This window comes from Phacochoerus africanus, chromosome 9 (assembly GCF_016906955.1).
Source record: "Phacochoerus africanus isolate WHEZ1 chromosome 9, ROS_Pafr_v1, whole genome shotgun sequence".
Lineage (NCBI taxonomy): Eukaryota > Metazoa > Chordata > Mammalia > Artiodactyla > Suidae > Phacochoerus > Phacochoerus africanus.
Window position 1 is genome coordinate 19905687 of NC_062552.1, and position 17625 is coordinate 19923311.

General features: G+C 41.7%; 1 protein-coding gene across 4 annotated transcripts in view; it reads right to left on the minus strand.

Moving 5' to 3' along the window:
- LOC125135266 (cytidine monophosphate-N-acetylneuraminic acid hydroxylase) overlaps window positions 1-17625 on the minus strand; it is a 79532-nt gene that overhangs the window by 15805 nt on the left and 46102 nt on the right. For all 4 annotated transcript variants that reach the window (XR_007136927.1, XM_047795201.1, XM_047795198.1 and 1 more), the window contains 7 exons: window positions 14103-14212; window positions 12021-12211; window positions 8210-8357; window positions 7826-7907; window positions 6952-7089; window positions 4398-4533; window positions 3800-3940 (listed from right to left, as the gene is read on the minus strand). Coding sequence is in view for 3 of the 4 variants with exons in the window: in XM_047795201.1 (XP_047651157.1) it covers window positions 3800-3940; window positions 4398-4533; window positions 6952-7089; window positions 7826-7907; window positions 8210-8357; window positions 12021-12211; window positions 14103-14212 (946 nt within the window). In the remaining variant the exon portion in view is untranslated. The remainder of the gene's footprint in view (window positions 1-3799; window positions 3941-4397; window positions 4534-6951; window positions 7090-7825; window positions 7908-8209; window positions 8358-12020; window positions 12212-14102; window positions 14213-17625) is intronic.

Consider the following 17625-nt stretch of genomic DNA (forward strand, 5'->3'; position numbering starts at 1 on the left):
AGACGCAAGTCTGGAGTTCCCGTTGTGGCTCAGAGAGTGAAGAACATGACCTAGTGTTCATAAGGAGGTGGGTTCCATCCCTGGCCTCACTCAGTGGGTTCAGAATCTGGTGTTACCACAGCTGCGGTGTAGGTCACAGATGCAGCTCAGATCCCACCTTGCTGTGGCTGTGGTGTAGACCAGGCAGCTGCAGCTCCCATTCAACCCCTAGCCTGGGAACTTCCATATGCCGCAGGTCTGGCCGCAAAAAAGAAAAAAAAAAAAAAAAGATAAAGATCCATGTCCGGGGAAAAAAAAAGTTGGAATACCACGGATGTGGACCCTTTGGGCTCAAATAACTAAATTATGAAAATGTTGAATATAAGTGGTCTTACTGATTTTGTGGACATCCGCTTAGTCCTGCCCTGCCCCCACCTCCATTAGACTATAAGTATGATGAAAGCAGCAACCATGACAGTACACAGAAGGGGTCCCATAAATATTTGTTGTACATAGGAATGACTCTAGCCTATCTTTGAGCTACACCTAGAATTTTGTGTCTCTCATATACAGCCCTCTTATTATACTAATAATACCACAGCTGATAGACAGATGGGCTGACAGGAGACCCAGTCAGCAGTATGGACAAGAGTGTGCTTTGACATCCCTAGAACTGTCCATCCGGTGTGAAGATGGATCACCGCATGCAAGGTGGAATCTTGAGTCCTGGCAATAGAATAGGACGTGATCTGGAGAAAGGAAATATGAGGAGGGAAATAGGCATCTGTGTAGTAAAGATTTGGCAGGTAATGGTAGGTCCCTACATTCCGCTTCTCCAAACAACACGTGTAGTCCACTGTTGGCCCAAAGCCGGAGATGCACTGGTTTTGGTGATAAATTATGTGTCAGATCCTAAAATGTCTAACTTCTAAATGAATCTCATATATGCTTCTCTAAATCCTTGCTCCATCTCAGCCAGCAGCCTCACTTATCTCCTCCTGGAAAAAAGCACAGTCTCCCAGCTGACCCCCCTGACTCTAGGAGTTCTTCCCCAGGACATGGTTTTTCTAAAACACAATGCAGTAATGTTCCTTCTTTGCTTTATCGCTTTCTCAAGCTCTCCTTACTCACAGGCAGGTTCCTTGCCCTCCAGGCAAGGTCTTATAAGGCCTTTCTGACCCTGGTCCAACATGGCATCCCTGTCTCATCCTTTTCCTTTACCTTCATTTACTGAAGGGGATGAATGGCTTCATAAGGGAAGGACCTCTTCACAGCTGTTTCCCCTGTACTTAGCATGATGCCCAAAGGAGCTCAATAAATCATTTCTGGAAGAATGGCATACATCTATGCACTTATTCAAAGTAACTGTACTCACTAAGAGCATTGTAAATCAACTATATTTCAATAAAAATTTTAAAAACTCAAAGTATCTGCACTCACCAAACCTATGACATTATTTTCACCCCCTTTCTCCAGCATATCCCTCTGACCGGAACCTCAATCTCTTAATCACTCTATTGGTAACCTCCTCCTGACCTCTAAGACATAGCTCAAATGCCTAAGATTGGAGGTTGAGCATTCCCTGTCCACATCTCCTGTTCTCTCTAGCCCTCTCCCCACCTCACAAGGCAGAGCTGAGCACTCAGTCTCCTGGAATCTCTTACACTTTGTCTTACTACTGAGAACCTAACATCAACTCTCATTACCCAGAATGCTTTGGTGTGACACAATGATGCATATGCAGATTCCAGGGCTCTGCCTCAGATCTACTGAATCAGAATCTCAGGGGGTGGAGCCCAGGGAGCTGCATTTACCCAGTTTCCTTGGGTTACTCTGACGCTCACTCTAGTTTGCGAATTTCTACCATAGGATGCGTCTGGCGAACTAGAGAGGGATAATGGAGAGAGTTCAGCAAATGCCAGGTGCCAGACTCTTGAATTCCCCACTAAAATGTGAAATAATTAAAATCTTCTCTCACCTTGAACTAGAGAATGAAAACTGCCTTTATCCTAGAGGCACTGGAGAGATCCTATGGAATTTTAAACAGGGAAGGGAATGGGAAGAGTTTTGCACTTAAAAATCATTTCTTTGGCAGCAGTGCAGAGTTGGAGCTTTCAAACTTCTTGCCTAGGATCCCAGGAAGACTATATTTTACATCAGGACTCTAGGGGTCCATATGCCAAGAGTATCTGTGAAACCAGAGTTTCCTGAAATAATACTTACCCTTGCTATATGTGCTCAGGCAACATACTCAGGGTTGTTCTATACCATTTTGTTCTACTTCTTTTTATTTTATTTTATTTTTGTCTTTTTTTTTTTTTTTTTTTTTTAGGGCCACACTTGCAGCATATGGAGGCTCCCAGGATAGGGGTCTAATTGGAGCTGATGCTGCAGGCCTACGCCAGAGCCACAGCAATGCCGGATCAGAGCCACGTCTGTGACCTACAAAACAGCTCACGGCAATGCCGGATCCTTAACCCACTGAACAAGGCCAGGGATTGAACCTGCAACCTCATGGTTCCTAGGCGGATTTATTTCTGCTGCGCCACAACGGGAACGCCTATTTCCTTTTTGTAAATGCTAGTTGTGATGCCATTGATTTCCTAACCCATCAATGGATCATGACCAGCAGATTGAAAAAGGCTGGCATGGAGGATGGATCAGAGGACAGTGGGGCTGGGAGCACAGAGGCAAGTCAGGGGCCACTGCCAGAATTCTGGTTAAAAAAAAATTGTGAGAGGCTGAATCAAGGCCACAACAGAAGAGGCTGGAGGTGAGTGATGGATTTGTAAGAGATTTGTGAAGGAGAATTGACCAGATTTGAGCTGTGGCAAGTTAGTAAAAGGGTATAATCAGCTGACTGTGTCCCAGACCCCAGCTTTGCAAATGTAAGGCCAGGAGAAGGGTGTGCTTTTGGTAACCGTGTGCCCTGATCTCCAACAGAGTCACAGTCCACTTCTAAATAAGGGTGAGGAATGATGGTTCCATCTGGCTCAAGACAAGTACTAATAAAAATACAGGTCTGGGACATCCACATTAATGTTTCTGAACTGTACTCCCAGGGCACCGTTAATTGTTCAAATGTACTGTCTGGGGATTGGCAAGGAGGTAATATTTACACTGATAGGAACACTAACTCTCATGCTTATTGCCTTCTACTTGCTGAAGACAACTTATTTTTGAGCTGTAATAATGGCCCTTCATAAAAAAAACTTTCTCACTCTTTATCCTGAAGTAAGGTTCTGAGACAAGGAAAACATTTGAGTAATTATCTTATTTATTTATTTTTTTCAAGGCCACACCCACGGCATATGGAAGTTCCCAGGCTAAGGGTCTAATCAGAGCTATAGCTGCTGGCCTATGCCACAGCCACAGCAATGTGGGATCTGAGCCATGTCTGCCACCTACACCACAGCTCATGGCAATGCCAGATCCTTAACCCACTGAGGGGGGCCAGGAATCGAACCCGCATCCTCATCGATACTAGTCGGGTTTGTTATTGCTGAGCCACTACGGGAACTCCTAATTATTTTATAGGATAAGAAAATTATTATATAGGACTGTGAAAAAACTCAGTCTACCCCCCACCCCAGAGTTGAAAGATACTTATTTAATAGTTTATTTTATACAGTAAGACTCCCACTTTAAAGGGTGGTGTGTAGATCTTAATGCATGACAAGCTCAGGATGCTAGTCAAGAAAAACTTAATATTCCTACAAACAAGGACCTGCCAAGAGTCCATAGATATGCCCTTTATTTTCTCATAAACATGAAAAAATTCAGGAATCATTTTTGTTCCCTGTAAATATTCAAGTCAAACCTGTCTGTTGGGTCCTTTAGCATCCTACCCAGATCAAGAGTGGCTCCAGGTCTTGGGGTCCAGGTTACCACCTCAGAATTCTTCTTGATAAGATTGTTGAGTTCATTTGGGTCATTTTTGATGTTTGTTTCCTTAATATACCTGACAAATAAGAGCATTCCCATGTAAGGCAGTTTATTTTCAGATGACATTCTTATTTGAACAATGACAGAATTATTTTTTATTTCTTTGCATTCCTACTTCCCAATCCTTCTTTTCTTACCCCAGGAAAAATAAAGACTGTACTTGAGCTAATGTCCCTGACTAGGGAAGAGCTGTTAGTCAAAGAAGGTTGACTCTATACTTCGTTTTTTAGTATAAGCATATAGTGATTGGAATTGAAGTTAGATGAACAAGACTATTATAAATAATTGGTAATAGCACACTCCTGTATTTAATTTTTTTAATTCATACTCTCTGTTTTCAGGCTGCTTGTTAAAATAAGCTCCAGACCCCTACTAATCATTCTTTCTCATTTCATGTTGTTTCACAGCTAAATCACTCATTCAGCATATATTAACTTATGCATAAACACGTTATACAAAATATCCAGCCATACTTGTCTGATGGGTGGGATTCCACGAAATACCCAGCAAAGGGGCAGTAAATTCTGGGTTGTAGGTCCTTCACCAGCCGAGCCTTGTAGTTCAGGAGTTTCTTCCTTTCTGTTTTAATGAATTGGGCTTTCCATTCCTCTGGAATGACAGGGTTTGGATTAGTCTTCTCTGTTCAGAAATCACAGAAAAACAAAAGTTCTAGTAGATTAGAAGTCTTGCAGGAGATAAAAATTGACAGTTGAGTGATGCAAAAGTAGAACAAAGCTCCTTGTCATTACTGGCTTTATTTTGCAAAGTTGGTTACTAGGAAAATATCCCAAACTAGTCAAAGACATTGAATCCTCTCTTTGTTTACGGCAATTCATTTGGATCCAGCTGAAAACACAGGGCAGCATGCATAGTTGTACCCTGGGTGCATGCATATTTTAAGGGCACTGTCTATTAACTCTCTACTAACATGGGCATGGCTTTGTTATTTTGGTGGAATATAAAAGTAAAGTATGTTCATTACACTCTGGAGATGCACAGTGGTCAAGAGCATGGATGTTGGAGTCAGTCAAGACTTAAGATCAAAATGCAGCTCCACCACTTCAATTCTTTAAGTCTGTTTTTCTCCTCTATTGAATGGAATCATGATGCCTACCTCACATGTTGTTCATTTGTTCGTTTGCTCATTCTTTCATTTGATCGATATTTATTGAGCACCTACTATGTGCCAGACGTAGTTCTAGGCACTGAGAATACAGTGGCGAGCAAGATAAAGCAGGTCCCTGCTCTCATGGAGCATTCATTCTAGTGAAAGAAGCAAATAATGAATAAGTAAATAAGTTCATTTCAAAGAGTGATGAGCTAGGAAGAAAATAAAACAGGGCCATAGAATAGAGAATGGCTGGGGTGAGGATGAGGACGGGTGGGATGGAAGGGCATATTAGAAGGGTAGTTAGTGAAGATGACATCTAGGAATCATAGACCATAGACACAGACACAGAAGAGAAGTTGCTGACCACGTGGTGGTCAGGGGCAATAGCACTCTAAGCAGTAGAAATAGCACATACAAAGACCCAGGGCATGGAAGTACATGGCGTACTGGGTCTGAGGAACAACAAACAGGCCAGTATGGACTTATGCTTGTCAAGCAATGGGGGTATGGGCAATAAAGGAAATTGAGAAATTAGGCAGGGCCCAGAGCCTGTGTGGTACCATGTCAGGTACTCCTTCTACTATTACCGTTATGAAAATTTGATAAACACAAACAAGGATACAGGAAAAAAAAGTTACCTATAAGCTAGGTGTAACCACTATGAACATGTTGGTATATTGCAGACCTTTTAAAATGTATGTGCATGTGCACATACTCACACACATACACATACTCACATAAGAACAGAATTATGCTACCACCCTTTAGTAGGTATATTTTGCCTCCCTAGTCACACTGTTAACCCCATAAGGACAGCACCTTCCCTCTATCTCTCACATGGTGATGCATTCTGGGAGGCAATGAAATCAGACTTACAGAAGAAAGGAAGGAACTGGACAGGCTTTCTTCCTATTGCAAGTAGGGCATTTCTGACACATTACTAAACAGAGATTGCTTACTAAAAACATTAATTTATTAAGCAGACATATATTGAACACTTACAATGATAGTACTGAGCAAAGGTATGAAAAAAAAATACCACTTAACCATCCTCCCCATCCCAGCCCCAGAACCACCCTTAGACACAGAGCAGAAGAGCTTCTGCCTTGGTCCCCACATTTTTTCTAGCTTTGAGATATGACTGACATCTAGTATTACATAAGTTTAAGGTGTACGATATGGTGATTTCATGACATGCATGTATGGCTAAATGATGACCACAATAAAGTTAGTTAACACCGCCATCACCTCACATAATTACCATTTCTGTTTGTGTGCACGCGTGTGTGTGTGTGTGTGCGTGTGTGTGTGTGTGGCTAGAACATGAAAGATCTACTCTCAGCAACTTCCAAGTATATAGTACAATATGCTATCTATAGTTGCCATGCTGTTCATTATACCCCTAGAATTTATTCATCTTATAACTGGAAGTTTGTACTCTTTGACCACTATTTTCCCTACCACCCCCCCAACCTCTCGTAATCCCACACTTTAGAGGGGCTTCCTTTGCCTCATCCCTCCCCCATATGAGCTTTCCACAAGGCCAAGGGTATGTGTCCCCCTCAGGCTGCCCACACTCTGTTCTGAACCACATACAAAGAGCACTTAAGCCTGGATTACCAATGTCAGGCTCTTTCTGATCAGCTCTATGTTCTATGTCAGGAATCCATTTGATCCAAATTATTCTTGATTTTTCCTGAGATTCTCCCTAGTCTCCTTAGTGCTTCATGCTCCATCAGCATATTCTCAGCTGGAAACTTTAGTCTATATTTGTGACTTGCAAGTATGATTTCCCAATAAGACTGCACACCTCTTGTGGGGAAGAAGCATGTCCTAATTATCTTTGTATTGGTTCACACAGCATTTAGCAAAGTGCCATGCCAACTCCTTGGCATCATTTTGATATAAAGAATTACCAGTAAATTTTCCACCACTGAAAGTCATTGGAAAGCCTGAAGCTCCTCCAGCAAAATCACTCATCATTAATGCAACCTTCATAGGCAGCCTTCCTCCATTGGGTCTGGTGCAATCCACTGTATTGAGAATTTTATGACCTGTGGGAAAACAAAATGGCATCAGACTCAAGGTGAAATCTTGAACACCATAGTTTGAATTCTCAGGCCAACAAAGTCTTCCATGTAAGTCTATATAATCTGCCTCATTCAATTATCGAAGAATTGCTCATGTCCAAGGAAAAGAGAGAGTAAGATTTGAAAATTTATACTCTTGAGTGACACATTTTGAACTTTCAAGGAAATAAATTCATTCTGTCTGATTCAGTGGGTTCTGAATGAGGACACTTAGCCTGATTCCACTCCAGGATCATAAACAGACTACTTTCCTTAGCAAACTATATTCAAAGGTTAAGCTCAAAGGATGCAGAGGAAAGTAATCAGATCAACACAACTCTCTCAACCTTTTGGAAATTCTATTCGATGATTATTGGGGTAAAGTGTATGATTCTATAACATAATATTCAAGATGAAATTAAAACATTTATTCAATAATGTCAGTTTTAAAGAAATTACAATAGGTGAAATATAGGATATTTTTATCTGTTGCCTTCAAAAAAACCTTTGCACCTGTCACGGCATAGAGTACATTACTAATTGATTCTCTGTAAGATTATATGAATGACAGTCCATTTTCCTAAGACAGGGATAGAATATACTGTACTCTATGGAAAATGAAGAGGGAAGAAACAGATGAACATAGGATGACATTTTCGATAACTATTATTATCCTTTCTACCAAGAGCAATTTTCATTGCTGATGAAGGTAAGAAAATACCTTTGTATTCCACAATAATGCAAGTGTCCATCTCAGGATGAACGCCATCCATCAAGATCATGAATCGAAGATTTTTGTCTACCTGGAATTCAACAATAAAACCAACAACGATTTACATCTATTTTGCTTTTAATTCCATGTTTGAAGAAATTGTCCTCTCTTCTGGAAAGAAATACCTTTTTTTCCGAACTGGATTTGTTATCCATCAGAGTCATACCATGGATATTTGGAGAGGAAGACCACCTCTTATTTTAGCTCAAATAGAGATTTACACAGGACCATGTACAGAAAAAGTAGGCCATTGTTTCTTTAGTCTTAAAATTTCTATCTCACCTCAAATTTACCCCAGAAAGGATAACCCAAACATGTGGAAAGAACACAGACCTGCTGCCATATTCCAAATGGCACTACATTGATATTAGTCAACTGGACGCCACTCTGATTCAGATTCCAAAATACAGGCCTTTCCGTGTTTCCAACATAAATGGGAACATCTGGTTTTCTCTCAGCAAGCTTCTTCAGTGTTGGGTAACTAGGGTCAGAAGGATGGACAGGTTGAAAGGTGAAAAAAATAGAATTATCTAGTATAAGAGAAAGTGTGATCCTTACACCAACACGTTGACTGAGAAGCAAGGAACTGAAAAACTAGACTCTCCCCAGAGTCCAAAAGAAGAGCTCTTTCCTCAAGGCTGACTATAACAGTGAGGAGGATTTCCTGGGAGAGTCCGCTTTATTGTTAGAACATCCCATATACCACGGCATGTATATCAAACCAGGTGTGCAAATTCCGTCTTCCACACTGATGCTGCTTTGTGCAAGGGTAGTTCTAACAGCAAGTACAGAGTGGAGAAGTTACGCCAAAGAGGTTTCTGGTTTCATCTTGATTTTCCTCTTTTTTCTCATTCCTCAGTGCGGCCCCCTCCCAGTGAGAGAAAGGTCTCGGCCATGTATCTAAGAGAACGGATGGGTGCCCACCCTGGGGCAGTTTTTCAAACTTCGAAGGTTGATAGCCACACATGGTATACAGAATGAACTCCTTGTCCTTAAAGAGAGTCAGTCACTAACTAAGCAAGACAATAAAGTTTAGCACAGAGGAAAATGACATTTACCTCTTGTAGCAATCCCAAGTCAGTACACAATGAACCATCCAAGCATTTTTGAGTACTTACATAAGTTGCCAACTTTCATTTATTAGCATTCATTACATAAAAGGATTATATACTACTGTGTGGGTGGCAAAACATGAACAACAAACAAATAAATGGCTGTGTAGGTATATTTCAATCATAGTGTTACACATTTTCACATGTTATTGTATTTGATTCTCAACAAAAGACCCTCTCATCTTTTAGTGTGCTTTTAATAAATGAGGAAACACACCCAGAAATATATGACTAACAAATAGTAATTTGGTATTCAAATTCAGGCTTTCTGATCCTAAATTTGGTGCTTCTTCTATTGAAAGGAAATTCTGGAGTTCCTGTTCTGGCTCAGTGGGTTAAGGACCCGACGTTGTCTCTATGAGGATGCGAGTTCCATCCCTGGCTTCACTCAGTGGATCTGGCGTTGCCCTGAGCTGCAGCATAGGTTGCAGATGCAGCTCGGATCTGCTGTTACTACGGCTGTAATGTAGGGTGGCAGCTGCAGCTTGGATTCAACCCCTAGCCTGGGAACTTTCATATGTTGCAGGTGCAACTGTAAAAAAAAAAAAAAAAAAAAAGGCAATTCCAACTCTGATGAATGTGCTATCAGGTTTAAGAATCATATTTGTACATAGACTATAATGTCTGGTGATATAGGATATTTACTCATAAGAAAAATATAAACAAAATCAGCATATCAGCACTTATTAACTATACTAATATTCAAGTTCCAAAACTATATTTAATATGTAGAATCCAGGGGGGGAAAATCATTAGGTTTTCTTCTCTAAAAACAAGGGATTCAAAAAAAAATCAAGGATTCTTTGAACATGTCTTTAATCTCTGGGTTAACATCTAAATCTTCCACTTTAAAGGGCTTTGGGAGTTAGGATAAATGATTCTAACATGGATGTATTTTAATTTGTGATTTTTAAATTATTGACAATTCTTGCTGGTGTCTATTAATAACACTATCTATTATAATACTCATATATTTACATAATAAAATCACATTTCTTTGACTAAAGACAGTTTTCTAAAGCATGCTGGCCCCCTCCCCCCTTGTTTTTGTGAACCAATAAGGCATTATTCAGTAAATAAAGGTCAGACAAGAGCAATGGAGATAAATGACTCTGGTGTTTATTAGTTGAGCGGGTAAGAGTCAAAAAACTCAGGGTCAATTCTGTCAAGGAAATAAACTCAAAGGAGTGAAAACTGCAAGGTTTGGTAACTTTTCAGCCATAAGCTATCTGCAATACACTACCCAACTAAAGCATTGTGATACTACAGTTGAGAACTGGCTTTTTAATGCCTGGCAACTTTGCCCACACAAGCCCCTGAAATCAAAATGAAATTGGTTTTCAGGACAGTGGTTGGGAAATGACCAGACTAAATGCCATAAAAAGTTCTTATCCTCACTAAAATGTTGTATACTCCCATAGAATATCTGTTGCTAGGACAATGGCAATGGCATCTTGTGACAGGTACTATAAAGCAACCGCCTCCTTAAATTGACACTGTTCTCTCTAAGCAAGCTGTACAAATTGACTACCACACAACATAGTTATTACACAATGCGTGAACTCAGGGCTCTCATAATCCTGAAATTACAAGTTTGGTTCCAGAACCTTCTGTGGGACAAAGATATCATGTAGTAGACAAGGAGATTTTTAATCGTAGCACAATACTCCAGTGGGTGGTATTCGGTTTTTAAGTGTGTTACAGGTAATTTGTTACTAAAGCTGTTAATTACTTAAGTTTTTAAACCCTTTCCTTAAAAAGCGAGAGAACACACCTGTGCCTTCGAGATCTCATGGACTTTCAATAGAAAAATCCAGGGGCCAGTCAACCAGCAAACAATGTATTTTCCCTAACCATGGACATTACTATCAAAGTATATCCTTCATGTGAACTTTGTCATGTAAAGTCACAGGAAAAAAAAAAAATAAAGTTGAAATTGCTTCATTTTAGAACACCATGGGCACCGCTGGATATTGGCAACCTGGCAGTAGCAATACAAATTTCTCAATAAGGATGAACACATAGGACCCTGTAATGAAGCCAGGGGGTTGGGAATAGGAGCCTCCCTCTTCTGGTAACAGTCCATTCACAAATATTTGTGGGTTTTGTCAATGAAAGTTCCTCTTTCCCCCTCCTATTTGATCGCCTGGATTCAGGAAGTTTCCGTTTCTATCCTTAGTATCATATGGCTCTGGTTTCACTGAAGGATGTGGTGGACTCAGGGTTCAAAAGTTGAGAGCTCAGTGTTGTCGAAATGCTACAGATCAGGAGTTGGCAAAACACAGCGACCTGCTGCTGAGTGCTAGGAAGGGCTTTTACCTTTTTTTAAAGGGTTGAAAGGGAAATCAAAAGGCAATCATGTTTGGTGACACAGGAAACTGTTTGTGATATTCATACGTCATTGCCTATAAAGCTGAAGGCAATCAGGCTCCTTCAGGACCGACTATGGCTGCTTTTGTGCTATAATAGCAGAGTTAAGTAGTTGCAATGCCAACCATATGTCTTGTAAAACTCCAAACAGTTTACACTCCGGCCCTTTGTAGAAAATGTGTGCTGATTCCCACCATAAATGTTAAACTAAAAAAGGAAGTCAACTTTGATGATCCTTAAACTCAGAGTTTTACCAACTAGCCTGAGGGTAGGACGTGAGAGGGTCCAGGGTTATTAACCCCATGCTCCTTTCCACAATAGCTCTTCTCACATCTCAATGGTATAAAACAGGAAGGCACTTTAAAAAGTAGGCTATGCATGTTGCTATGGCAGTGGCGTAGGCCCGGGGCTGTAGCTCTGATTCGACCCCTAGCCTGGGAACCTCCATATGCCACAGGTTCAGCCCTGAAAAGACAAAAAAAAAAAAAAAGTTTTTTTAAAAAAGAGGCTATGCAAATGCAAGCATTTATCTAAATTAGTTCTCTTTTTATCAGCCCAAGCGAATCTACCTCAGAATGAGCAGTGATTACAAAAGAAGCTGAAAACCAACAATGCCTTTATTGCAGCATTTTCTTCTGAGTTGAGGGCTCACCCTTCCTTACCTCAGGTGGTCTGAGTGCATGTGACTGATGTAAATTAAATCTGCGCGGCTCAGCCTCTCCAGCCAATCAGATGGAGGCTCGTGTAGTAACCACCATCCTCGCGCAAAAGCAGGACCGATTAACCAAGGGTCGAACACCATCCTCTTGTCTCCCAGCTTGAGGTCCATGCAGGCGTGAGTAAGGTACGTGATCTGTTGGAAGACAGTGAGATTCAGATGATTGGATCATTACCAGCCAGAACAAGGAACTGGGCTGGTTAGCAGACAAGCCACATGGGGGACCTTTGCTCCTAAGCATGTTCAATGACACAGGACTCAAGAAAGACACAGCAGGAGCGTTTCCATAGAACACGATTCCCAGCACAGGCATTACTTTATTAGAACAGAAATGCTCATGGTGGGTTTTAGGGGTCAAACCAGTCGATTTACCCAACTCAAATCAGCTCCGAGGTATTTAATTACGCTCTGCACCACAGAATATCTTTTGTTACCAGTCTTTTAAAACACAATTTACAAAGAAAGGGAGTTACAGATGTTATGGTAGACCTCTGGGGATTTAAATGGTAGGGTGGCTGTGAATAGGTATAAGAATGACTGGTTCCAGTGGGGGGACACAGTCATGCAGCCTGGCTCCACTGGCTTCTAAGGCTTTCTCACCTAAATTACTTGCGGACTCACTCAGGATGTCAAAGTCTTCTGAGAAGGGTGAAAAACAATGACTTAGAGATAGGCAGAGACTACAGGATTCTAAATCAACACCTTACTCCCTTCCCATAGTCTGGCACGTCCACAGGAAAAATGAAAACACCAAGGAGCAGAGATAAGGTCGCAGAAATCCAAATGGGAAAAGCCAGCAAAGAAGGTAGGGAGAGGTCAAGAAATGAAATGCAGGTGATTGTGCCTCTTCTGGGTAGGTTCCCATTTGTCTCCTCAAAAAAGTAAGAGCCCATTTTTACAAGCTTCCCGAATACTCCAGAAAAATTAATTTTTGGTTGTTTACCTCTCCCAAACTACCAAAATGTTTTCTCTGGAGGAAATTCTCTCTCTCTCTCTCTTTTTTTTTTTTTTAGGGCCATACCTGAGGCATATGGAGGTTCCCAGGCTAGGGGTCCATTCTGAGCTGTAGCCGCCAGCCTACGCCTCAGCCACAGCAATGCCAAATTCTTAACCCACTGAGTGAGGCCAGGGCTCGAACCCCTGTCCTCATGGATACTAGTTGGGTTCATTAACCACTGAGCAACAACAGGAACCCCGAAATTTTCTTTTAAAAATGGAAAAATGGGAGTTCCCGTCGTGGCGCAGTGGTTAACGAATCCGACTAGGAACCATGAGGTTGCGGGTTCGGTCCCTGGCCTTGCTCAGTGGGTTAAGGAGCCGGTGTTGCCGTGAGCTGTGGTGTAGGTTGCAGACGCGGCTCGGATCCCAAGTTGCTGTGGCTCTGGCGTAGGCCAGTGGCTACAGCTCTGATTCAACCCCTAGCCTGGGAACCTCCATATGCCGCGGGAGCGGCCCAAGAAATAGCAACAACAACAACAACCAAAAGACAAAAAAAAAAAAAGGAAAAATGCACAGAAAAGTTTGTAACGATCTTAGGGCAATATGCAGAAATACGTAGCTGGCCATTTTACCTGACAGTGATCTGGTAGCAAGGGCAATTTCTGAACTTCCTCCCATAGCTGTGTATGACTCTCCTTTGGGACCTCTGCTAAAAGATTTTTTTTTTTAAATCTGGATATATTTCCTTGTAATCCTTGTCAAGTTCCTGAGGTTCCTAAATAATGCGCTCAAGAATTTAAAATAGGGAGTTTCCTGGTGGTCTAGTGGCTAGGACTTGGTGCTTTCACCACTGCGGCTCAGGTTCAGTGCCTGGTCTGGGAGCTGAGATCCACATCATGCCACTGCTCATCATGGAAAAAGAAAAAAAAAAAAGACTTCAGAATAACTTTATTATATGTCCTAACTAGCCACTTCCAAGAATATTCAAGGTAATATAAGAAGTAAAAAAAAATATATATATATATATAAATTGATATGTTAGCTTTATTTTTGTTTTTAAGAATATTATAATTTAACATTTTCTTACCTGCACTTCCGCAAAAGCCAAATCTTCAGGAGATCTGGGGTCTGAATCCCACGGGTTAGGAGGATTTAGTTCTAGAAGCAAAACTCCATTTTCTTCATCCTTTTCTACAACTAGAAGCAAAGGTGGACAAATCTGGATAATCAACCAAAAAATGACTTTTCAAAAGCACCGCTAAGACAGAAATGCATGGCTGAAGCACATGGAGTAGACAAATCAAAGCAAAATCAAAATAAAAGGCAACGCTCATTTGGGTCAAGCAACATCTGCAGAGATGAGGGCTGAAGACCAATACTGTTCATCTCTCTATTCACATTCCACTTAAGGAACTCATGAGATCGCAGATGTGTCAGAGACACAGGCACACCACCACCAACTTCATTACAATCAAATGAATGATTGATAGAGATGAGTTCAAGGTGCTGTGGGAGTGTCTCGGAAGGAAAACCTTGTTTGGTTGTAAGAGTCAAAGCTGATTTCAAATAGGAGGTAATCCTCCAGCTGAACTTGAAAGACAAAGTATTTGGGGGCTGACAAAAGAGATGTGATGATGGGCTATCTCTTTTGGATAAAAGATAAAAGGACAACATAAAAGATAAAAGAACAGCATGTGCAAAAGCATGGAGGCATGGGAGAGCTGGATGTTCACAAATGACTGGAATTTTTATGACCAAGGAGAATGGTGTCTGAACCAGGTGGGAGAGACAGGTAGGTCAGAGTGGGTCATGAAGGACCCTAGATTCCCAGCTAAGGAGGCGTTTGGATTTCATCCTGTGGCAATGAGGGGGTCAATGAAGAATGTTAAGCAATTGTGGCAGGCATGCTGGTGGCTTGCGCAAAACCTATTCTCTCCTTCTCCCTTAGTGTTAGCATCCTAATTGTGTGATGGTACACCTATTTAAAGATTTCCCAGCCCCCTGGCAGTTATGAGTGGCTATGTAGACCTAGCACTATGTGCAGTTTACATAGTTCTGGTGGGTGAGCCGTAAGCAGACGTCTACTTCAGAAGTCTCATGGGACTTGAAGGGACACATTTATTTCCCCGACAAAGAGGGACAACTCCAGAGACCAGCACTGTCTGCCCTTCATATTTCCCCCGCTTGTGTGGAATTTGACTGCCATGCTTGGAGGAGCACAAGCCATCTTGAGATGCTGAAGAATAGAGCCAGATACTATAGAGGAGGATAGAACAGGAGGTGATAGGGAATTTGGCTCCTTGATAAACGCAGAACAAACCATAATGCCCAGGATTACCTGCTTGGGATCTAAGAAAAACAACCTCCTATATGATTGAGCCACTTTTGCCTGGTTTTTCTATTACACTGGCTGAAAGCAATACCTAAGTGCTATAGCAAGGGAGAATTAAAATCAGAACTTAATTTTAGAAAGACCCGCTGTGAGGCACATGGAGAGGATCAATTGGAGGGAGGCAAGACCATGTTTGAGAGTCCTCCCTGTTGTTCTGGAAGGCTATCAGCAAACCACTAATGGACATGTGCTTGGGAGACAGATGGCCTGTTTCTAGCCCTCACTCTCCCACTTAATAGCTTATTAGCTAGAGGACCTTGAGCAACTAATTTGACTTCTCCAGTGTTTTTATCTCTAACCCTGGCTATCTCCACACACAGTTAGTCCTATTAATGCCAGCAATTTTATTCATTACTAAATGAAAGCAGATGAGGTCCCAAGCCAAAGCAAACCCTCTGCAAATGGCATTGCCACCCTGCCCTCAAAGACGAGCATTTTCCTACTTTATTCAAAGGACATTAAAAAATGTTTTGTGGGAGTTCCCACTGTAGTGCAGTGGGTTAAGAATCCAACTGCAATGGCTCAGGTAGCTGTGGAAATGCAGGTTTGATCCCTAGCCGGGCACAGTGGGTTAAAGGATCCAGCATTGCCACAGCTGCAGTGTAGAGCACAGCTGCAGCTTGGAGCCTGGATTCAACCCCTGGCCCAGAAACTTTCATATGCTGTGGGCATGGCCCTTTAAAAAATGTTTTGCTTACATTTTCCAAATGAATATTAATTATACTCACTTTAAGACAACTTCTAGTGGAAGAAACTGAAGTAAAAATTACCCATAAAATGAAAAATGGCACAAATGAAACTTTCCCCAGAAAAGAAAATCATGGACATGGAGAACAGACTTATGGTTGCCAAGAGGGAGGGGGAGGGAGTGGGATGGACTGGGAGTTTGGGGTTAATAGATGCAAACTATTGCATTTAGGGAGTTCCCATCGTGGCTCAGTGGTTAATGAATCCAACTAGGAACCATGAGGTTGCCGGTTTGATCTCTGGCCTCGCTCAGTGGGTTAAGGATCCGGTGTTGCCGTGAGCTTTGGTGTAGGTTGCAGATGAGGCTCGGATTCCGAGTTGCTGTGGCTGTGGTGTAGGCTGGCAGCTGCAGCTTCAATTTGACCCCTAGCCTGGGAACCTATCTATGCCAAGGGTGAGGCCCCAGAAAAGACAAAAAAAAAAAAGACAAAAAAACCCCAAAACCCATATACAATAGATGCAAACTATTGCATTTGGAATGGAAAATCAATGAGACCCTGCTGAATAGCAGAGGGACTATATCTAGTCACTTGTGATGGATGCATATTATCTGCATCCTGGGCTGCAATTTCCTGATCTGTCAAATAGGATTACGATACATACCTTGCAGAGTTGTTGTAGGGATTAAGTGATATAATAAATCCTAAAGTGTCACTATGCCTAGCACAGAGAAGGCACGTAATAAATGATAGTATTATTATGGCAATTATTTCACCTTCAAGGAATAAATAATTAAAAAGGAGGTTCAAAACTGAACAAACAGGAGTTACTATCATGGCTCAGTGGTTAATGAAACTGACTGGTATCCATGAGGACTCAGGTTCGATCCCTGGCCCCGCTCAGTGGGTTAAGGATCCGGCATTGCCACAAACTGTCATGTAGGTTGGACCCCGCTTTGCTGCAGTTGTTGTGTAGGCTGGCAGCTGTAGCTCCAATTTGACCCCTAGCCTGGGAACCTCCATATGCTGTGGGGGCAGCCTTAAAAAGACAAGAGACAAAAAAAAAAAAACCCCACAAAGATTCAACAAACAAAATTATATACTAGCATATAACCAGTTCAAAAATACAAGGAATTGGGAATTCCCATTGTGGCTCAGCAGAAACGAATCTGACTAGTGTCCATGAGGAGGCAGATTCGATCTCTGGCCTTGCTCAGTGGGTTAAGAATCTGGCATTACCAAGAGCTGTGGTTAGGTCGCAGATGCAGCTTGGATCCCATGTTGCTGTGGCTGTGGTGTAGGCTGGCAGCTGTAGCTCCAATTGGACCCCTAGCCTGAGAACTTCCATATGCCACAGGTGCAGCCCTAAAAGCAAAGCAAAACAAACAAACAAAACCCCAAAAAAACCAACCAACCAACAACAACAACAAAAATCCCAAGGAATTACAGGAGACTTTCAGAAAACTACATCGATATCCATGCTTAAGGATTTTCCTTCTTTAGAAGTGTTCTTTTTCAAGAAAAGCAGGAAA